The sequence below is a fragment of the Procambarus clarkii genome, chromosome 1 (genome assembly GCF_040958095.1).
Source record: "Procambarus clarkii isolate CNS0578487 chromosome 1, FALCON_Pclarkii_2.0, whole genome shotgun sequence".
NCBI lineage: Eukaryota > Metazoa > Arthropoda > Malacostraca > Decapoda > Cambaridae > Procambarus > Procambarus clarkii.
The window spans coordinates 20,692,149-20,715,193 of NC_091150.1; the positions used below are offsets into that span (position 1 = coordinate 20,692,149).

Consider the following 23,045-nt stretch of genomic DNA (forward strand, 5'->3'; position numbering starts at 1 on the left):
GAACGGCCTGTCATCTAGGCCGTCCACATCAGCATCTCCCGTTATATGCAGCGCCCTGCCCTGACTGCAAAGCCATCTGAGTCGATGTCTTCAGGCAGGACTAGTCAAGGTGGGGTTATCTGTACCTCTTCTCCCCAGTTCCGCTGTTGCTCCAGGTCCTGGCTTGCCTGGAGACTTACCAAGGGAAAGTAGTTCTCTTGGCTCCATGGTGGCCAGCCCAGCCTTGGTTTCAGCCACTCCTTGCTCAGTGTCCGAACCCGAGAGTTTTCCTGTGGCTCCGCCTCTTTTAGCAGATCGAGGGCCAGTCCGTTACAGAGCTGGTTCGATCTTCTCCTCAAGTCTTCGCATCTGGTCTTTCTGATGCGGGTGCATAACCATTTGTATGGTGAGCAGGTGGCTTCCTTGGCAGTCCTTTCGTTATTTCTTGTCCCGCCATAGGTTTTCTTCAGTTTCGGATTGGGTTGTCTTGTCCTTCCTTTCTTGGTTGTTTCAGGACCGTCATTTTATGCCGAATATTTATGCCTCGTATCGTGCGGCACTGGTGGAGCAGCTTCAGCTTGTGTTAGGGGTGGATGTTACTTCTGCTCTGTTCCGCAAGTTTTCTCATGCATTGTTTTACCTCTGGCTGCTCATGCTCCTCCTGAGCTGTCCTGGTCGTTGGATCAGGTGCTCTGTTTTCTATCTTCTCTTCGGTTTGTGGTGGCCCCTTCAGTTTCAAGATTGTTTTTCAAAGGCTCTTTTTCTGTTGGCATTGGCTTCTGGGGGTTGGGTTAGGGAGCTTTATGCTCTCCTCCAGCACAGGGGGTTTTGCTCTTTAGGTCCTGGTGGTTGGTTTGTTCGTTTGCAGACGTTTTCTCGTTTTCTGGTGAAGAATGAGAATGCTGCTTTCTGGAGGCACCTGTGGGTTGTTGATGCTTGGTTGGTTCAGCCAGGGGTGAATCATGTGTTGTGTCCGGTTGCAGCTCTTCGCCATTACCTGCTCACCATGGCCTCGGTGGCCGGGGACGCACTTGACCTGGATTCCCTTCTTCCCTGTTCCAGGGTTCGGGTCTGCCAGGTCATTCGCAGGGTTATTTGGTCCTGCCAGCCTATGGTTTATCCTCATGCCCATGATGTTCGTAAGTTTACTGCGTTGGCTGCAGTCTTTGGTAATATGTCTTGGGCTGACATTCAGGCACGGGGTGTTTGAAGGTTAAACAGGGTCCTGGTCGCTCACTACCTAGTCAGTGTTCCTTGGCCTAACCGGGCCTGTGTCGCATTGGGTTAGCGGTTGCAGCCAGTTGTCTCGACTTCGTGGTGAGGAGCAAGGGGCGACTGCCTCCCAGGTAAATTATTGGGAAGGTTAAGTAGCTCCGGGGAGCTGAAGGGACTTCCCCAAAAAAACACCGTTGAATGTAATGAAACATCATTTTCTGGGTGAGACCCAGAGGCTCCCCAGCAACCCCCTACCTTCCTCCGGTCGGCAGTTTTTTCCGCGGTTTTTGACATCCAGTCTCTGAACTGGGGGGTGTGGATAGCTGGTTCAGGGAGGCTTTAGCGCCCCCCCTTCCCCCTCCCGGGGAGGGGAGAGCTTCGCAGACGGCGGTGCGGTGACAGTTGTGACGTCATGCTTGTTTAACTGTTTTTAGATTTGAGAGTTCTGCCCAACAGTTAGGCTTTCAGTAGCAATTTTTTAACTAGATAGAGATAGTTTTGGGGCACCTACCTTTCTGAGTGCCTGACCCAGTAGATGGCAGACAGAATGCTTCCAACTACACAGGGATTTCTTTAGGTTATTGCTCCTTGTGCCTCTCTGAGAGGACCAGGTTCTGGCTCGTGGTCCCCAGTAGGCCTAAGAACTCCATTTGCTTGACTGATGCCAGGGGTCTAATACATTCATTTCAGCCCAGATAGCTCCAGGGAGCCTCTGGGTCTCACCCAGAAAGCGCTGTTTCATTGCATTCATTGTTGGTTTTTTGCAGCTTCCTGTCCCTTCGTTGTCATTCTTCTGTCTCTGTGTGTGTGTGGTCCATTCATCTTTTCTTTGGTTGGTTCTAGACAGGCATCATAATCTCACTACTGTTGCCTCTTATTGTTCAGTGCTGCCGGAGTCAGTGCTACTTGCATTTGGTGTCGATACTACCATGGCGCTGATTTATGCATTATTTCATCTCCAGCCTGCTCTTGCCTAGGCTGAGCCCTCCTGGTCTCTTGGCCCTTTTTTCTTCTTCTTGTTTCATGGTTTCTCATTCGATTTATGATTCTGTTTTTAAGGAGCTTTTCCTGTTGGTGCTCGCCTCTAGTTTTAGAGTCAGGGAACTTTAGGTCTTCTCCAGAGGCATTGTATTTGTTCTTTTTGTCTGCAAAATACTAAAATGCCCTTGTGGGCATGATGGTCTTCTGCAGCACTGTCAGAGGGTCACCCCTTTGACAGGGTGGTCGAGAGGCTAGCTCAGTTTGCCAGCTCTAGGTCCTACGATTTATGGTTTTTCAGGTCGTTTCTTATGGCCTGCAGTGGAGTTGGTCAATCTCGCCTTCTTTGGGGGAGTCGGAGCTTTCGGGGCATGGTCCCCTTCTCCTTTCCTTGCTTTTGTAACGTCATATCAAAGTGGGTAGCTTCGGGTGTGGTCAAAATTACTTCGTTTCTTCAGTGGGTTTTCCGTCTGTTTCCATTCCTGAAATGGGATTGTTCGAACATCCAATTCATTCTTGACCTTTCCTGATTGAACTGGTTTATTCCTTGCCCCTCCTTTCAGGTGACTACGTTGTGCTGTCTCATTTTTGAGCCGGGCACTAGGCACTTGGATGATTTCCCTGGACCTCAAGGATGCATATCGGCACGTCCCCATCCATCCGAGTTTCAAGGATTTGTTAGATTTAGTGGTGGGGTGGCGTGCTTTCTTCTTTTGGGTTCTTCCATTCAGGCTGAATCTGGCACCTTGCATTTTTACACATTTATCTCAATTCATGGTCACCCATCTTCAGTTGTTCAGTGTTCGGTTGTTGGCCTACTGCAACGACTGGCTGGTGTGGGCTCCCAGCAGGTCTGCTTGTCTACTAACCAGGGATCTGGTTCTTTTCCAGTTTTCCGGGTTCAGGTTCCTGGTGAACTGGTGGAAATCCCAGTTGTTACCATACCAGGTTCATACCTGGTTGGGCCTGGTTTGGGATTCTCGGTTGGTGTCGCTTTCCCTGCCTCCGGCAGCATTGCTCTGTCTGTAGCAATGCTGTCTTCTGGTGTTGTGTGGGAGCCTGGTGACTTGGCAGTTGCTCGAGCAGTTGTGCCGGAGCCTGAATGTTGCCATTCTGGTTTTTTCCTTGGGCACGGCTTGGCTTTGTGGTTTTTCTGGTTTCTTTGGGAAAGCTCCTTTTACTGCTCTTGTGATCACTGGGTGCGGACATCTGTGGCCCTGTGCTGGTTGCTGTGTCACTGACTTCCTCTTTGGCCATTTTGGGGTTCAGTTCCCCAGGCACCTTCCTCTGCCCTCGCTTGAGGTCTTCACAGACGCCCCGGTTCTTGGTTTGGGCTTTGTGACCAGCACTCACCAAGCCGACCAGGGTCGTTGGCATCTCTACCGTAGACGGGGGGGCACAGTATGATTCAGGAGTTTGCGGCCAAGTGGCAGGTGCTGCAAATGGTTCAGCTTCATCCGGCTCCATTCGGACTGCTTTCCCTGTGGTTCATTGTCTCAACCATGAGGGTCCCTGCAGTCACTGTCTCTTTGGACTGGGTGGCTTCAAGGGGCTCGTCTGTTAAGTTCTCAGGGTTTTCATCTCTGTGCCGTGGACGTCCAGGGAGTGTCCAGTGTCTTGGCGATGGTCTGTCCCAGTTAAATCCCCCTCTCCTTGGATTTGATTGTCGATGCTGATTCCTTCCTCTGACTTTATTGGCTGTTCGGCCATCCGGACATTGACCTCTTCACATTGGTGTGGTCTCAGAATCTGCGTCTTTATGCAGTAAAGTTCCGCGACTGCAAGGCTCTTGCAGTGGACACCTTTCAGCTGGACTGGTCAAGACAGGAGTTTCTTTACCTTATATTGCCCCAGTCCAACTGTTTCTCCGAGTGCTTGTGCATCTGGAGTCTTACAGGGGGAAGAGTGATTCTTCTGGCTCTTTGGTGGCCGACCCAGCCTTGGTTTCAAGCACTGCTTGCTTGATGTCCAAACCCGGGCATTTTTCCGCGGCTCCACCACTTTCTGAAGGTCGGGCTAGTGATGTATCTTGCTGGTTCGGCATTTTCTTCCGATCTACGCATCTGGATTTTCTGACACGTATTTATCATAATCTCTATGGTGACCAGGTGGCTGGTTAATGGTGTCCCACCTGCGGTCTTCTTCCTGGCTATAGTATGAAGTGTCATGGTGTTCCTTCTGCCATTTCCTGTCCCTTCATTGTCGTTACCTTCGAGACACCAGTTCTGCTTTGGTAGACTCCTAATGGGTTGATCCAGTTTCATTGGTTTCCTGTTCCATGGCTCTTATTTCTCAAGCCGTCTGCAGTCATAGAAGCTAGCCAGCCTGCAGTCTACCCTCATTATCATGATGTCAAGAAGTGTGCAACTCTGATGGCTGTGTTCGCATTATATGTCTTGGGCCGATATTCGGGCATGGGGAGTTTTGGCGGTCATGAACATTTTCGGTTCTCAGCAGCCTTGTGTTGCATTGGGTTGTGTATCACGGCCGAATGTCTGGCCGTGATACACCTCTGGGAATGTCTCTCCCAGAAAAACCAGTATTGAATGTAATGAAACATGAATTTCTAGGTGAGCCTTGGGGGGGGGCTCTGACAACCTTCCTACCCTCATCCCTGCAGGAAGTCTAGTGTTCCATCAACATAAGAACTGAGGGGTGGTGCGAGTCGGCCGACCCGGTCTGCCTGCCTCCTTTCCCCATGTGAGGGGTGGAGGTGAGGCAAACTATCTCATGCTAGTTTCACAAAATTGTGTTTGTGTGTTGTCATAATTGAGGAACTTGTTTTGGCAGTTTTGAGGCTACAGTGTCAGTTTTAACCATGCAGTGGTCTGTTTTGTTTCCCCTGACTTTCTGGGTTCCTTCCCTGGTGGTGGCAGACATGAATTACTTTACATTTAAAGTGTCCATAGTGTTACTGCTCCCTGCGCATCTCTGAAGGGGCCAGGTTCTGGCTTGTGGTTCCCGGTAGGCTAATAGAACTCCATGACTGATGGCAAGTATGGTATGGTATTAGTGTAATAACTTCAGGAAGTCTCCAGGACTCACCCAGAAATTAACATTTCATTACATTCAACACTGGTGTTCTGGGGGAAGCTCCTAGTTTTACATTGCTGGTTTTATTTTTACATTGCTTATGTTTATGTTTCATCTTGCCTTTCTGGTGGCCTGTTGCTTCGGTTACTGTGATCCCAAATGTTCTGCTCCTTGCACCTATGTGAGAAATGGTTAAGTGCATTTCCTCTCACCTAATTTCCCTGTCCACTTAGCAGTAAATAGGTACGCAGGAGTTAGTCAGCTTGTTGTCAGGTTACATTCTTGGTCCAGTCAGTAATTCGACTTTGGGGGGACCTTGATATAAGCCTAACATGTACTGTATGTATAAACTGGCTGCCTGTCCCCCAACACAATGAATTATTAATTATAATTGGAAATTCCTGTTAAAATATTCGACTAACTCAGTGATGGTGGGCCCATGTGATTTGGATTACCGAGCATAAACAGTAATGTTAACTTTTAGTGACATCATAGTATGTGAATAGATATACAGCATCTGTAAAATTTACTACAAAGTTATATTTACACTATTTTTCCATTGCAAACAAAAAGTTACTTGTCCAACAAGTACAATATATGTATTCACAGAGCTAACAATTGTTATGTTATCCTCAGGTGGTATTAGCTCTTGAAGGAGGCTACAATTTAGCCAGCATCTGTGATGCGACGGAAGCGTGTGTAAAAACCCTCACTAGTGATGATCCACCACCTCTCTCCGAACATGAAATGACCTAGACCACCTTGCCAAAATGCTGTTGAAACATTGCAGAATGTCATTGCTGTTCAGGTATGTCTTAAATATTTACTTAAAAAATTATTACAAAACTTTTTCTATCCCTAGTTGTGGGAAGTGAGATCTAGCTCTTAGGTCCCACCTCTTAGCAATCAGCTCTTTACCCCTAAGACTACATAAAATGTTGTGGTGTTATAATTAAGTTGCTGGCGAGCAGTGATGAAGAGTGGTCCTGTGTGCTACGTGTAGTAGTCGTTGCACCTGTTTAAGAATTAAATGCACTTTACACATAACCCACAACTGATAAATGTTCTGTTTCCTCATTCCCAGTATACAAAGTATACTTTCGAAAATAATTCACCTCTGGTATTTAATTATGCTGCTAAGGGGCAGATTCATTGACTAACATAAAGAGCATCTCTTATACACAATAACAAAATTTACTTCTTGTGAAAAAATTGACCTGTATACAAAAGCAAGGACAAAACCACATCTATCTATGCACTAGGGCCAGTAAAGTGATGAATTCAGCGAGATTGGCAGGTCGGAACCCCAACTAAAGAACTCTGCCGAAAGAACTTCCCCAAACAATATAAACGTGTGTGAGCTCATTTGCCCTGCCTCCCTCCCTCAATTTAACGTTAAATTTTACTCGATTGAGTAATGATTTAACGTTACTCAATCATATTTTGTATGCTGCTGGGAAAAAAAAAGAGGATAAGCTCAGGTCAGTCTTCAACTTGAATATGTTATAATGTCTACAGTCCGTTATATTGAATATGGTAATTTTCCCTCCAACAGAGTGGCCACTGGCCTGTGGTACGGCGGCAGAGTGGAATGATTGCACTGTCTATGGTGGAAGCTCAAGGACGGGAGGAAGAACAGGAGACAGTCTCTGCTATGGCGTCACTCAGAGTCGATCCTCAAAATTCACAAACTCAGTATGTAATGCTTAATCTACAATGTCTATGGTAGTGTGAGCAACATGGGCTTCCTGGCTGGGTGTCTTTTTGTGATAATTACTTTAGTAGGGTGAGGGAAGTGTGTTAGGCTTTATGGGATGCAAGCTGGAAGCCTTTGCTGCATTAACCTGCATGTCATTTTTGTATCCTCCTGTGATACAAAAGAAGACATTTTTTTCTTCTTCTTTTGATATTGTTTACTAGTATTCAGGAAGCACTGAAATCAAAGTACCTGTACTGTAAAAAGTTTCTAATTCTTGTAGTTTGTCTGTAGTGGCCAAAGTTGTATTTTTTCTGAGGGAAGCCCTGTCGGCTCCCTGAAGCTATCACACTCATAAAGTGCTATAATACTAGGTGGCATCAGTCACAGAGTTCTACTGGGGACCACGAGCCAGAACCTGGTCTCCATCAAGACCCCAGCCCCGAATTTCCAATTGAACTTCCCCACAATGAAAACAAACTACCAAAATTTTGTGAAACTAGCCTCCCCCCTTCCTGTTAGTTTACCCCCACATCCACTCTTTCATGGGGAAAAAATGGAGCCGGCCTGCGTCATCTGGGCCCAACCTCCTCCTTTTTTCTATACTGATGTTTGTGCCTGGTAGTCATCATCGGTCTGGCTCTAGTCTATTGTTTATCATTTTTGCTTGGTTGCCGCTGTGAGTTGCCATCCTGTTTTTGGTTTGCTGTGTCTTGAGGGGGGGGGGGGGGAGTTGATCTGGGCCTTCCTGGTAGGGTAGAGCCAGGGCTGCGCCTGCTTTTGGTCGAGGTAGATCCTCTGTGGTGCCAGCAACCGGGTCAGGTGCGGTTCCCCCAGCCTGTTCTTCGACTGGTCTGCGCCGTGCTCGCTCTGCTCGGAAGTCTGGCTTCCATGGGTCCCACTGGCCCTTTTGCAGGTCGTTCCTTTGACGAGGTGGTGGGAGAGGGGACTTGCTTGGTTTGCTTGCTCTTGGTCTAACAATTTGTTTGAGTTTCAGGTCTGTGAAGGAGTTGGGTCGTTGCGCCTTCTATGGGAGGTTCAGGGCCTTTGGGGCAGGCCTTTCCCGCTTTCCCTGCCTTCGTCAAGTCCTCTCGTAGTGGGTGCATTTGGATGTGGTTGAAGCGACCTAGTCTCTTCGGTGGGTCTCCCGCCTGTTTCCGGTCCTGAAATGTGATTGTTCAGACCTCTGGTACATTCTAGATCTTTCCAGATTGAACTGGTTGATAACTTGCCCCTCCTTTCAGATGACTACGTTGTCCTAGGTCTGCCTCGCTCTCGGGCCGAGTGCTTGGAGGATTTCTCTGGACCTCAACAACACTTACTGGCACGTCCCTATTCATCCGGGGTTCCGGGATTGGCTATATTTTGTTGTGAGGTGACAAGCTTACCGCTTTCGGGTTCTCCCGCTTAGGCTGAATTTTTTCACCCCACATTTTTATGTGGTGACTTAGGTCATGGGGCCTCGTAGCCTGGTGGATAAGGGGCCTCGTAGCCTGGTGGATAGCGCGCAGGACTCGTAATTCTGTGTCGCGGGTTCGATTCCCGCACGAGGCAGAAACAAATGGGCAAAGTTTCTTTCACCCTGAATGCCCCTGTTACCTAGCAGTAAATAGGTACCTGGGTGTTAGTCAGCTGTCACGGGCTGCTTCCTGGGGGTGGAGGCCTGGTCGAGGACCGGGCCGCGGGGACACTAAAACCCCGAAATCAACTCAAGATAACCTCAAGATGGTGTTAGGTCTTTCGGCGTTGGCCTACCTCAACGACTGACTGGTTTGAGCTCCCAGCCAGACTGCTTGTCAGATAGCTACAAATTTTAAAATGTGGTGATTGTTAATGTATATAAATTACCAGATGGAAATTCTCAGCAGTTTAACCCTTTAAAAGTGCAAATTGTATATACAGGGGCCTTGTATACAATTTTGTTCTAGCTGGCTCTACGGCGCACATCGTATATATACATTTTAAAGTACAGTACTGTACTGCATAAGATTTAAAAGTCCCGCAGCTACATGAGGTTCACATCAGCTTCCTCAGGGCTTTAATAAACAGATGCTGTTTTTTTTTTAAATCGTGGGTAACATTCCCGGGTGTGAGAGCCTAAGTAGCGAGTGAGCAACCAAGGCTGGTGCACGCAGCATGAGCTAACAGCATTGCTGTTCAGCTTGTGACCACAGCATCGCTTAAAAATGTCAAGATATGTTTGTAACTGCAATTATTTAGTGATGATAGTATTACAGAAGAGCTTGACTGTGATAATGACTGTGTACAATGTTCAGATATCAGTGAACACAATGCTATTCAAGATGTTCACAGCAATATTCCACAGCACACTGCCATTGTTTGGTCCATCTAAGAATCTTGAAATGACTTGTCATGTTCCTTTACAAAATAAACGTGGAAAAATACTCATTTACAGAATTTAGTGACCAGGATTCTGAAAATAGCAGCATTTTGGTGAGAATTAGCAATGTATGTAGTATGGTGGGAGGAGTCTTCTTGGTGAGGGAGGGAGGGAGGTGGCGTCGTCTGCTGACTCTGTGCGGCCACCTCTGTTATTGGTTATCTTGAGGTTATCTCGAGATGATTTCGGGGCTTTAGTGTCCCCGCGGCCCGGTCTCGACCAGGCCTCCACCCCCAGGAAGCAGCCCGTGACAGCTGACTAACACCCAGGTACCTATTTTACTGCTAGGTAACAGGGGCATAGGGTGAAAGAAACTCTGCCCATTGTTTCTCGCCGGCGCCTGGGATCAAACCCGGGACCACAGGATCACAAGTCCAGTGTGCTGTCCGCTCGGCCGACCGGCTCCCTATTGCCTGGACTTACCCTACCAACTTAGTGGTTTGTTAAGGTGAACACAAATGCAGATATTTATATATAACGTGCATACAGAGTGTAGTAAACAGCACAGACAGTATGCTGGGAGGAGCCATTTTGGTGAGGGAGGGAGTGTCACACAGCAGCCAGTAGACGACGGACGGTGCTGTCGTCTACTGGCTGCTGTGTGACTTGTCATGCTGTGTATAGTGGCCGCTATGCTGTTTAGACACCATACCAGCTTAGTTGTAGTTATGGTGAACAAAACATGTAGATACTTATATATAATGTGCGTATATTGTGTAATAACAGCACAGATATTTGTTTATTGGTTTATGAACATAATAATTGAACCACTGATATGCACACCATACTTTTGAGTATAACGATGGTTCACACATTTTATTATATAAATATATCACACTACACACTATTGAATAATATAACTGCAAAAAATTAGAGTAACTAATATAGTAAATTAGAGTAAATTATTAGTAAAATTAGATAAAGTAACTAGAAACAATAGTTTAACACCTAGAGAGTAATGACATAATAATGGACAAACAGTATGGTTTTCGAATAGGAAGATCCTGTGTAACAAATCTTAGTTTTTATGACAGAACTAAAGAACTACAGAACTACACAGAGATAGTACAGAAAAGAGGTGGTTGGGTTGACTGTGTCTATCTGGACTTAAAAAAGACTTTTGACAGAGTCCCACACAAGAGACTGTTCTGGAAACTGAACATGCTGGAGGGGGTGACAAGCAGACTTCTAACATGGATGAAAAACTTTCTAACTGACAGACAGATGAGGGCAGTAATCAGAGACAATGTATCTGACTGGAGGAGTGTTACTAGCAGAGTACCACAGAGTTCAGTTCTTGCACCAGTATTGTTCACCGTCTACATAAACCATCTACCAAAAGGAATACAGAATTATTTGAACATGTTTGTGGATGATGCTAAGATACTGGGGAAGATGGGAGGTGCAGATGATTGTCATGCCCTTCAAAGAGATCTAGATAAAATAAGTGCTTGAAGCGTCAAGTGTCGAATGGAATCAATATGTATAAATGAAGTGTTATGGAATATGGATTCGGAGAAAATAGACCACACAAAATTTACAAATTATGTGGCATGGAATTACAGAACTCTAATAAAGAATGAGACCTAGGGCTGGTTTTGTACAGTAAGCTGTTGCCAGAGGAACACACAAAGAACATTGTGAGAGGAGCATACGCATCGCTTTCCAACTTTAGACTTGCTTTTAATTATATGGATGGTGAAATACTAAAGAAACTGTTCATGACTTTTGTGAGACCAAAACTGAAATAGGCAGCAGTTGTATGAACCCAAATCTCAAGAAGCAAATAAAGAAACTGGTAATGGTGCAGCGGCTAGAGAGAGACCCTTGTTTTAGGGAGAAATAGCAGTGTTAAATGTGGAAAAACAGTCTGGTACTTTTATCCCTGCAGATATACAGAGCATCATCTTAATGTCATCTCCTAAAACCAATGTAAACAAAAGTGATAAAATGGTTTTAAAGCAGATTCAACGCAAGAAAATATAGAGAAACAACAGTGTTAAATGTAGAAAAACAACCATTATAACATTATAAAAACATTATAAGACATATAAATGAACTATTGGAAAATGTGTATGACATGTATAGGGATGTATTCCCTATAATAAATAATATAATTCCCTATAATATATTTAATATATAATATATATAATAAATTCCCTATAAATATTAGTATAAAAGAAAAAGAATATAGTAATGACCTTAAGTGTCAGTTTGTAGAGGCTTAAACTGTTGTGTGTGTGGAGCCTTGTGCCAGTTGCCTGCTGAGGTGTGTGCTGGTGGCAAGGACCCCCCCCCTCCCTCCCCCCTGTGCCCCTGTGTGTGTGGACCCTTGTACCAGTTGCCTGCTGAGGTGTGTGCTGGTGGCAAGGACCCCCCCCCTCCCTCCCCCCTGTGTGTGTGGACCCTTGTACCAGTTGCCTGCTGAGGTGTGTGCTGGTGGCAAGGACCCCCCCCCTCCCTCCCCCCTGTGTGTGTGGACCCTTGTACCAGTTGCCTGCTGAGGTGTGTGCTGGTGGCAAGGACCCCCCTCCCTCCCCCCTGTGTGTGTGGACCCTTGTGCCAGTTGCCTGCTGAGGTGTGTGCTGGTGGCAAGGACCCCCCCCCTCCCCCCTGTGTGTGTGTGGACCCTTGTGCCAGTTGCCTGCTGAGGTGTGTGTGCTGGTGGCAAGGACCCCCCCCCCTCCCCCCTCCCCCCCTGTGTGTGTGGACCCTTGTGCCAGTTGCCTGCTGAGGTGTGTGCTGGTGGCAAGGACCCCCCCCCCTCCCCCCTGTGTGTGTGGACCCTTGTGCCAGTTGCCTGCTGAGGTGTGTGCTGGTGGCAAGGACCCCCCCCCTCCCCCCTGTGTGTGTGGACCCTTGTGCCAGTTGCCTGCTGAGGTGTGTGTGCTGGTGGCAAGGACCCCCCCCCCTCCCCCCTGTGTAATTACCTAAGTGTAATTACCTAAGTGTAGTTACAGGATGAGAGCTACGCTCGTGGTGTCCCGTCTTCCCAGCACTCTTTGTCATATAACGCTTTGAAACTACTGACGGTCTTGGCCTCCACCACCTTCTCACTTAACTTGTTCCAACCGTCTACCACTCTATTTGCGAAGGTGAATTTTCTTATATTTCTTCGGCATCTGTGTTTAGCTAGTTTAAATCTATGACCTCTTGTTCTTGAAATTCCAGGTCTCAGGAAGTCTTCCCTGTCGATTTTATCAATTCCTGTTACTATTTTGTATGTAGTGATCATATCACCTCTTTTTCTTCTGTCTTCTAGTTTTGGCATATTTAATGCTTCTAACCTCTCCTCGTAGCTCTTGCCCTTCAGTTCTGGGAGCCACTTAGTAGCATGTCTTTGCACCTTTTCCAGTTTTTTGATGTGCTTCTTAAGATATGGGCACCACACAACAGCTGCATATTCTAGCTTTGGCCTAACAAAAGTCATGAACAATTTCTTTAGTATATCGCCATCCATGTATTTAAATGCAATTCTGAAGTTAGAAAGCATAGCATAGGCTCCTTGCACAATATTCTTTATGTGGTCCTCAGGTGATAGTTTTCTATCTAGAACCACTCCTAGATCTCTTTCTTTATCAGAATTCTTTAAAGATTTCTCACATAATATATAGGTTGTGTGGGGTCTATGTTCTCCTATTCCACATTCCATAACATGACATTTATTAACATTAAATTCCATTTGCCAAGTGGTGCTCCATATACTTATTTTGTCCAGGTCTTCTTGAAGGGCATGACAGTCATCTAAATTTCTTATCCTTCCTATTATCTTAGCATCATCAGCAAACATGTTCATATAATTCTGTATACCAACTGGTAGATCATTTATGTACACAATAAACATCACTGGTGCAAGAACTGAACCCTGTGGTACTCCACTTGTGACATTTCTCCATTCTGATACATTGCCTCTGATTACTGCCCTCATTTTTCTATCAGTCAGAAAATTTTTCATCCATGATAGAAGCTTACCTGTCACCCCTCCAATATTTTCCAGTTTCCAGAACAACCTCTTATGTGGAACTCTGTCGAAAGCCTTTTTTAGGTCCAGATAGATGCAGTCAACCCAACCATCTCTTTCCTGTAATATCTCTGTGGCTCGATCATAGAAACTGAGTAAATTCGATACACAGGATCTTCCAGATCGAAAACCATACTGTCTGTCTGATATTATATCATTTCTCTCTAGGTGTTCTACCCATTTAGTTTTGATTAGTTTTTCCAATACTTTCACTATTACACTTGTCAATGATACAGGTCTATAATTGAGGGGGTCTTCCCTGCTGCCACTTTTGTAGATTGGAACTATGTTAGCCTGTTTCCACCCGTCTGCTACGATTCCTGTACACAGGGATGCCTGAAAGATCAGGTGAAGTGGAATGCTGAGCTCAGATGCACATTCTCTCAGAACCCATGGTGAAACGCCATCTGGGCCAGCTGCTTTGTTCTTACCGAGCTCCTTGAGCATTTTTTCCACTTCGTCTCTAGACACCTTTATGTGTTCTATGTTGTTCTCTGGAATTCTTATTGTATCTGGTTCCCTAAAGATTTCATTTTGTACAAACACACTTTGGAACTTTTCGTTTAGTGTTTCACACATTTCCTTTTCATCTTCCGTGAATCTATTTCCCATTTTCAACCTCTGAATATTATCCTTTACCTGCAATTTGTTGTTTATGAATTTATAGAATAGACCTGGTTCTGTTTTACATTTGTCCGCAATCCCTTTTTCAAAATTTCTTTCTGCCTCTCTCCTCACTGCCGTGTAGTTGTTTCTTGCATCTTTGTATCGCTGGTATGTTTGGGGGTTCGGCCTCTTCCTGTATTGATTCCATTTTTGTGTCTTTCGGTCTCTAGCCCTCTCGCAATTTCTATTGAACCAATCCTGTTTTCTAGTTCTGCATCTCTGTTTTGGTATAAATTTTTTTGTGCCTTTATCATATATTTCACAAAACTTGCCATACATCTCATTCACTTCCTTGCCTAGCATCAAGTCTGTCCAATTATACTCACTAAAAAAATTTCTAAGGTCACCATAATGTCCTCTCCTGAAGTCTGGTTTTTCAACTGCTTCAACCTCCTTATTTTCTTCCAGCTTATAATGCATTGCATACTTTATTCCCAAAAAGACATGGTCACTTTTACCCAAGGGAGGAAGGTACTGAATGTCAAATATCTCTTCCTCCTTCCTGGTAAATATCAAATCTAGCATGGAGGGAACGTCCCCTTCCCTCATCCTCGTAGCTTGTTTAACATGTTGATACAAGAATGTTTCCAGGATGAGGTCTACAAATTTACAGGTCCAAAAATCTTCTGTTTTAGCTTCATATGCTTCCCAGTCTATGGATTTCAAGTTGAAGTCACCGACTATCAACAGTCGTGATCTATCGTTATCCGCTCTCGCTATAATCTCTCTCATTATTGTTATAAGACCTTCACGTTTACTATCTAGCTCCTCCTTTGACCATGTGCTGCTTGGCGGTGGACTATATGCATTTATCATCATTAGTTTATCATCCTCATAGCAGATCTCTAGTGCTATTATGTCAACTTGTGTGTGTGGACCCTTGTGCCAGTTGCCTGCTGAGGTGTGTGCTGGTGGCAAGGACCCCCCCCCTCCCTCCCCCCTGTGTGTGTGGACCCTTGTGCCAGTTGCCTGCTGAGGTGTGTGCTGGTGGCAAGGACCCCCCTCCCTCCCCCCTGTGTGTGTGGACCCTTGTGCCAGTTGCCTGCTGAGGTGTGTGCTGGTGGCAAGGACCCCCCCCCCTCCCCCCTGTGTGTGTGGACCCTTGTGCCAGTTGCCTGCTGAGGTGTGTGCTGGTGGCAAGGACCCCCCCCCCCTCCCTCCCCCCTGTGTGTGTGGACCCTTGTGCCAGTTGCCTGCTGAGGTGTGTGTGCTGGTGGCAAGGACCCCCCTCCCTCCCCCCTGTGTGTGTGTGGACCCTTGTGCCAGTTGCCTGCTGAGGTGTGTGTGCTGGTGGCAAGGACCCCCCCCCCCTCCCTCCCCCCTGTGTGTGTGGACCCTTGTGCCAGTTGCCTGCTGAGGTGTGTGCTGGTGGCAAGGACCCCCCCCCCCTCCCCCCTGTGTGTGTGGACCCTTGTGCCAGTTGCCTGCTGAGGTGTGTGCTGGTGGCAAGGACCCCCCCCCTCCCTCCCCCCTGTGTGTGTGGACCCTTGTGCCAGTTGCCTGCTGAGGTGTGTGTGCTGGTGGCAAGGACCCCCCCCCTCCCCCCTGTGTGTGTGGACCCTTGTGCCAGTTGCCTGCTGAGGTGTGTGTGCTGGTGGCAAGGACCCCCCCCCCCCCTGTGTGTGTGGACCCTTGTGCCAGTTGCCTGCTGAGGTGTGTGCTGGTGGCAAGGACCCCCCCCCCCCCTGTGTGTGTGGACCCTTGTGCCAGTTGCCTGCTGAGGTGTGTGCTGGTGGCAAGGACCCCCCCCCCTGTGTGTGTGGACCCTTGTGCCAGTTGCCTGCTGAGGTGTGTGTGCTGGTGGCAAGGACCCCCCCCCCCCTCCCTCCCCCCTGTGTGTGTGTGGAGCCTTGTGCCAGTTGCCTGCTGAGGTGTGTGTGCTGGTGGCAAGGACCCCCCCCCTGTGTGTGTGGACCCTTGTGCCAGTTGCCTGCTGAGGTGTGTGCTGGTGGCAAGGACCCCCCCCCCCTCCCTCCCCCCTGTGTGTGTGTGGAGCCTTGTGCCAGTTGCCTGCTGAGGTGTGTGTGCTGGTGGCAAGGACCCCCCCCCCCCCTGTGTGTGTGGACCCTTGTGCCAGTTGCCTGCTGAGGTGTGTGTGCTGGTGGCAAGGACCCCCCCCCCCTCCCCCCTGTGTGTGTGGACCCTTGTGCCAGTTGCCTGCTGAGGTGTGTGTGCTGGTGGCAAGGACCCCCCCCCCTCCCCCCTGTGTGTGTGTAGACCCTTGTGCCAGTTGCCTGCTGAGGTGTGTGTGCTGGTGGCAAGGACCCCCCCCCCTCCCCCCTGTGTGTGTGTGGACCCTTGTGCCAGTTGCCTGCTGAGGTGTGTGTGCTGGTGGCAAGGACCCCCCCCCCTCCCCCCTGTGTGTGTGGACCCTTGTGCCAGTTGCCTGCTGAGGTGTGTGTGCTGGTGGCAAGGACCCCCCCCCCCTCCCCCCTGTGTGTGTGTGGACCCTTGTGCCAGTTGCCTGCTGAGGTGTGTGTGCTGGTGGCAAGGCCCCCCCCCCCTCCCCCCTGTGTGTGTGTGGACCCTTGTGCCAGTTGCCTGCTGAGGTGTGTGTGCTGGTGGCAAGGACCCCCCCCCCCTGTGTGTGTGGACCCTTGTGCCAGTTGCCTGCTGAGGTGTGTGTGCTGGTGGCAAGGACCCCCGCCCCTCCCCCCTGTGTGTGTGGACCCTTGTGCCAGTTGCCTGCTGAGGTGTGTGTGCTGGTGGCAAGGACCCCCCCCCCCCTGTGTGTGTGGACCCTTGTGCCAGTTGCCTGCTGAGGTGTGTGTGCTGGTGGCAAGGACCCCACCCCCCTCCCCCCTGTGTGTGTGGACCCTTGTGCCAGTTGCCTGCTGAGGTGTGTGCTGGTGGCAAGGACCCCCCCCTCCCTCCCCCCTGTGTGTGTGGACCCTTGTGCCAGTTGCCTGCTGAGGTGTGTGTGCTGGTGGCAAGGACCCCCCTCCCTCCCCCCTGTGTGTGTGTGTGGACCCTTGTGCCAGTTGCCTGCTGAGGTGTGTGCTGGTGGCAAGGACCCCCCCCCCTCCCTCCCCCCTGTGTGTGTGGACCCTTGTGCCAGTTGCCTGCTGAGGTGTGTGTGCTGGTGGCAAGGACCCCCCCCCCCCCTGTGTGTGTGGACCCTTGTGCCAGTTGCCTGCTGAGGTGTGTGCTGGTGGCAAGGACCCCCCCCCTCCCCCCTTTGTCTGTATCACTCCTGTCCTGGGTCTAAGTACACCCCCCCTGCTGTTCTAATTGGTGTGAGATAATCTGGTATTGTTAAATAAAAGCCCTTTGTAAAATTGTACCCCAAGGTGTATATCTAGTCCCATGTAGTTAGAATTGTTTATTATTGCTATATAGACACCGGCACTCCCATTATTTATAAGAAAGTAAGAGCAGGTGTTGTTAGCGATACTCTAGGGTACGGCTGTCAATCTTGTACCTTACAATGCTACAAAATGGCTTCCGGAACTGAAAAACAAGAGTTACGAGGAAAGACTACAGACATTAAACATGCCAAAACTAGAAGATAGAAGAAAAAGAAATGATATGATCACCACATACAAAATTCTAACAGGAATTGACCAAATTGACAAGGAGGAATTCTTGAAATCAGCAACATCATGAACAAGAGGACACGGAGTCTAGTTAAGGAAACAGAGGGACCAAAAAAAATTTGAAAGTTTTCTTTTGCAAACAGAATGGTAGACGGTTGGAACAATCTAAGTGAGAAGGTGGTGGAGGCCAAAACCTTCAGTAGTTTCAAAGTGTTATATGACAAAGAGTCCTGGGAAGATGGGACACCACGAGCTTAGCTCTCATCCTCTAACTACGCTTAGGTAATTACACCTAGGTAATTACACAAATGACCTCTTGCAGATGTGTGACAGATTTGCTTTAACCACTGGAACTGCGCCAACCGAGAAAACTCGGTCGGTGGGAAACTGCTCCAACCGAGAAAACTCTTTTTCAATTTTTTCGTACCCATTCTAAATGTGTGCGCTATTGGTTGTGTATAAAATGGACTCTTAAAACCTCCAGTGGGAGACAGCCATCTTGGAAAAAATTCCCAGAATGCCCTAGGGCTGCTGGCTGGGTTAGTACTGCGTGAGCAACCATGGGTGGCACATGCGCCTCTGGCTCCCAAACCCCTGTCCGACGCGGTGTTGAAAGATCGTGCTCTGTCGGTGAAATTCAAACCTTATTGTTTGAAGAACATAAGGGTCATAATATTGGTGAAGCTAGGTGCAATAAGGACCTAACACAAAGGTCAGATGTAAGTGATACAGCACCTATGAGGACAATACAGCGAGCGTATCCAGTTGTAGCTCTGAGCGCCACCCTTGCCCTCCTATGCCATCTCCAATTTATATAGATGATACATAGATGAATTGTTTTCTGCATTCAGTGGTGATGATGCATCTGATACTAGTAGCATAGATGAACAGTGTTAGCGACTTCCATGGTGGTGTTTTGCATAGATATTTTCAAGAATTGCTGAATCTCTTCTTGACTGACTGACACTCTTTGAGGCTGGCTGAATCTCTTCCAGAATGCCAGAATCTCTTCCAGGCTGACGGATATTCTTCGAGGGTGGCTGAATCTCTTCCTGTGTGGGAGCTTACTAAGCGATCTTTTCAAGACTACCTTACAAATTGATCTTTTCCTATAATCTTTTTAAGACTACCTTACGCTTTACAAGCTTGGCTACATACCACATACCACAGGTACTAAAGCCAAGGGTGTACGTGAGTGCATTATTTGCAAGCACACAGAATGAAGAAACAGGAAGTGAAAATCTATCTGTAGCTGGTGCAACGAGAGCGAAGTCGCGCTGTGTACCATGGACTACTCCGTTGATTATTACTCACTTCCGAAGTACTGAGTGTGTAATACAGTGTGTTACTGTGTAAATAGTGTGTGAAATTGTACATATTGTAATTTTAGTGAATTTTTAACAAGTAATATTATGACAATAAACATTTATTGTGGACACATTACTGACACATGTATCACAGTTCCATGGAAAATTATGAACGTTCTACTGTATACATATTGTAAAGGACACAAATATGTATCATATACGATAAAAAAACAAATAAAGCCACATTGGAAATACATAGAACAAATTACTGAAAATATATTTGTGGCAACACTTGGGGCTTGAATGGCCCGCGCGACCGTGTCTGGGAGCTTCATGCACGGGCGACCAGCCCCTGATGACGTCATAGCGCACCTTGTCCATGTCCCCATAGCCAAAGTGGAAGTCGGTATTTATTTTCACATCATATCCCCGGGTTCAGGGAAGGGAATTTATCATTTTACAAAGAAAAAAGAATTTGGGTGGAACACTTTATTTCATGTGCACAAGGGGAATTTCACAATAAACTCAGTGCATCACAGTGGTTAAACCAGCAAATAGTAGAGCTAACTAAAAAAAAAAATACTGTAGAACTTATTTTTACAAACAACGATGAGCTGATTAGGGACATAATGATTACAAATACTTATTATTAAGATCACAACCTAATCGAAGTTCAGACGAGTATGGGCAATAGACCTGTGCAGCCAATCTCAAATCCAAGAGGAGGAGAATTCAGCAAGTTCAATTTTAATAACAAAGTGATTAACTGGGAATAAATAAAGCAAGACCTCACAGAACTATGCTGGGAAGAACGACTAGATAATGGAAACCTAAACCAGTGCTTCGAGGAAATAGGCACAGTAGCACCAGAAATATGTAGACGGCATATACCACTAAGAAAAAAACAAAAGATGCAAACTAGAACACGATCATTGTTCCCTTTATAGGCGAAGAAATAGATAGCATAACATCTCAAACGCTCCACTCTATCCCAGCAATGATGAGGAAGGCTATGTAGGGAAATAGAAATGGTCAAGCTCAAGCTGAAAGAATCACATAAAATCTAAGAAGGCAAGGAGAGCAAAAGGCCATAAGTGAAATAAAGCGGAATCCGAAATACTTTTTCTCCTATGCGAAAGCTCCAACAAAAACTGCATCCAGCATTGGGCCCTTGCGCAAGGGTGGTGGAACTTTCACAGATGACAACAAAGAAATGAGTGAGATGTCAGTATGATTCTGTTTCCAGTGAACTTCTGAACACTGACAATCAATGATCTAATGAATTCTTCATGAATGTGACACCCAACATTGAACCATATATCGGATGTCACCCTTACCTCATTGGAATTTGAAGTAGCCATAGACAGCATGCCCATGTACTCTGCACCAAGATCATATTCGTGGAATTCTATATTCATGAAGAAATGCAAAATACTACTATCACAGGCCCCTAAACATCTTTTGGAGACAGCCTAGATACTGGTGTCATCCCTGACATACTGTATTTAAAACAGTGAAGATCGCGATGTATTCAAGAGGCACTTAGACAAGTTCTTGCAAAAAGTGCTGGACCAACCAGGCTGTAGTGGATGTGTGGGCCTGTGGGCCGCTCCGAGCAACAGCCTGGTGGACCAAGTTATCACAAGTCAAGCCTGGCCTTAGGTCGGGCTCAAATAGAAGAAAAACTCCTGAGACCCTTTCCAGGTATGCTCCTGGTATGCCACTTCACAAAGGGAGTAGTAAAGCAGATACAAAAAATTGTAGACCCATAGCTCTAACTTCACACATCATAATCTTTGAAAAAGTGCTAAGGAGTAACATTACAAATCACATGGAATCACAACATCTACATATTCCCGGGCAACACGGGTTCAGAACAGGGCGCTCTTGCCTATCACAATTACTAGACCACTATGACATGGCCTTAGATGCCATGGAAGACAAACAAAACACAGTTGTAATATACACAGACTTTGCAGAAGCATTCGACAAATGTGACCATGGTGTTATTGCACACAAAATGTGTTCAAAAGGAATTACTGGCAAAATACGGAGATTGATCTTTAATTTCCTAATGGAACAGAACCCAGAGTTTAATAGTCAAAACAGTAAAATCCAGATCATCCACAATGAAAAGCTCAGTTCCCCAAAGTACCGTACTTGCTTCCGTACTTTTTCTCATCTTCATATCAGACAAGGATTAAAAACTATTGTACTGTATCAATATTTGCAGGATAACACTAGCATTTTCATGCAAGTAGAAAATATAGGAGACATGGCAAACCTTCAATCTGACATAAATTGGGTCTTTCAATGGGCCACAGATAATAATATGATTAAGGAAAATAAGTTACAGGTACTGTGCTATGGGAAAAAACCCAGCGTTGAATGTAATGAAACACCATTTTCTGGGTGATCCATGGAGGCTCCCTGAGGCTATCCAAACTGACATGTGCCATGTTAGTTTGGTGTCATTAGTTGCGGGAGTTCTTTATGCCTACCGGAGATCAGAGCCAGAACCTGGTCCACTCAGAGAGGCACAGGGACCAATGGCCATTATGAGCACTCTAAATGTAGAGTGTGTCATGTCTGCCATTGACCGGGAAGGGAACCCAGAAAGATAAGTGAAACAATACAAACCCCCAACTGGTAAAAATTGCAACCTACATCTGAACAGAGCCAAAGAACTCCCCCCCAAAAGAAAACAAACAAGCAAATCGTCATCCAGCTAGCGTACCCGCTTGTTAGTGCCTCCCCCCTCCCCTGAAAGGGGGGAAAGGGGGTGCCCGCTCAGGTGAGCAGGTGGCTCACCACCCCAGTTCTTGACTGATGTGGCTGGTGGTCAGTCGTTACCTCTGGCCTCGCTTTTGTGTCTGGATTTTGCCTTTGTGACTGTGCCAACTGTGTGTGTGGTGGTGTGTTGGCCAGGTGTTCTCAGTACGCTGGGCTGCATGCACCTAGGGTTACCTTCCCTTGATGCCCGGTAAGTACTTCCCTTGCGTTTCAGAGTATTCTTCCCTGGGATGTTCGTGTCTCACTTCTGTTTGAGGGCTTCGTCGCTTGGTGTTATTCTCACCCTTGGGGTATGTTGGGGGGTCTTGTGCTTCCTATCTTGCCCCGGGTAGGGAGGGAGTTTTGCTGGGAGGGCCGCAGTATGCCATTGCTCGCTGCACCTCTCTGGGTGGATCAGGTTCTGACTCTGGTCTCCGATGGGCATAAAGAACTCCCATGAATGATGACCCCAAATTAATGTGGCACATGTCAGTTTGGATAGCCTAGGAGTCGACAGGATTCCCCACAGAAAACAAATATAAAAACAGAAACCATATATAAAACTGAATCAAATCACACTACAGAACAAAAGTAATGTAATGTATCTAGGAGTAATGATGTCAGAAGACCTAATCTTTAAAAGATATAGCTTAGATGTACTTGAATTACCAAGTCATTACATCAATAATACTGTCCTTTTGAATCCATCCAGTTTCATACACAATATTTCTCTTGATATTCCATATTTATCTCTCCATTATCTCTCATGTTTTATATTACAGTATATATATATAGTCAACTTATATATACTGTAGTCTTATTATGTTTAAAGCAGTAGAATGTCAAAAATGAATGTTAAGACCATTTTATTACTATATTGCAGGAGCCCGGAGCCACCCCCACAGAGCTCAGCTGTTGAGAACACAAACGACGAAGAGGAGCCAATGGAGGAGGACACTGAAGTGAAATAACAAATAATAAAAATGAACTTGTGAGTGCATTAGAGTTCTGGAAGATGTGGATCCAGAGAAACTTTATTACCATTTCCAGGCCTCTGCTGCCTCCTCAAAGAAGCTGCAAAAGCGGTCAACTGTGCTTGCATTTCAGAGTACTGCCAAAGTTACCCTGCTTCTGAAGGGTTGCTAGGCATGTGCCACTTAGCCGAGTGACCAGTGATACTTAGTGTTAATTGTTCCAGTGTGGTAGATGTGTATACATCTGCGGTGATGAAAACTGTAATATGTAAGCAGTGGTGGTCTGTGGTGATAATGTTGAGTGAACCTGACACTTGACAGCAGTGTCTGAGACAGTCCCGAGGTTGGGTAGAGCACTGTAACTTTTCAGGCAATGACGTGAGTCATGATGTGATGTCTGCCCAGTGTTCGCATGTGGGCTTGTTCGACGAACCAAAGATTAGCTAGATTTTTATGATGTGCATACA

General features: G+C 46.7%; 1 protein-coding gene across 1 annotated transcript in view; it reads left to right on the plus strand.

The window, feature by feature from the left end:
* Window positions 1–22,588, plus strand: part of LOC123754206 (histone deacetylase 4) — a 99,069-nt gene extending 76,481 nt beyond the window's left edge. The window contains 4 exon segments of the mRNA XM_045736418.2: window positions 5,842–5,958; window positions 5,960–6,013; window positions 6,761–6,900; window positions 22,488–22,588. Coding sequence (XP_045592374.2) covers window positions 5,842–5,958; window positions 5,960–6,013; window positions 6,761–6,900; window positions 22,488–22,575 — 399 coding nt within the window. The 3' untranslated portion in view covers window positions 22,576–22,588.
* Window positions 22,589–23,045: the final 457 nt, after the last annotated feature.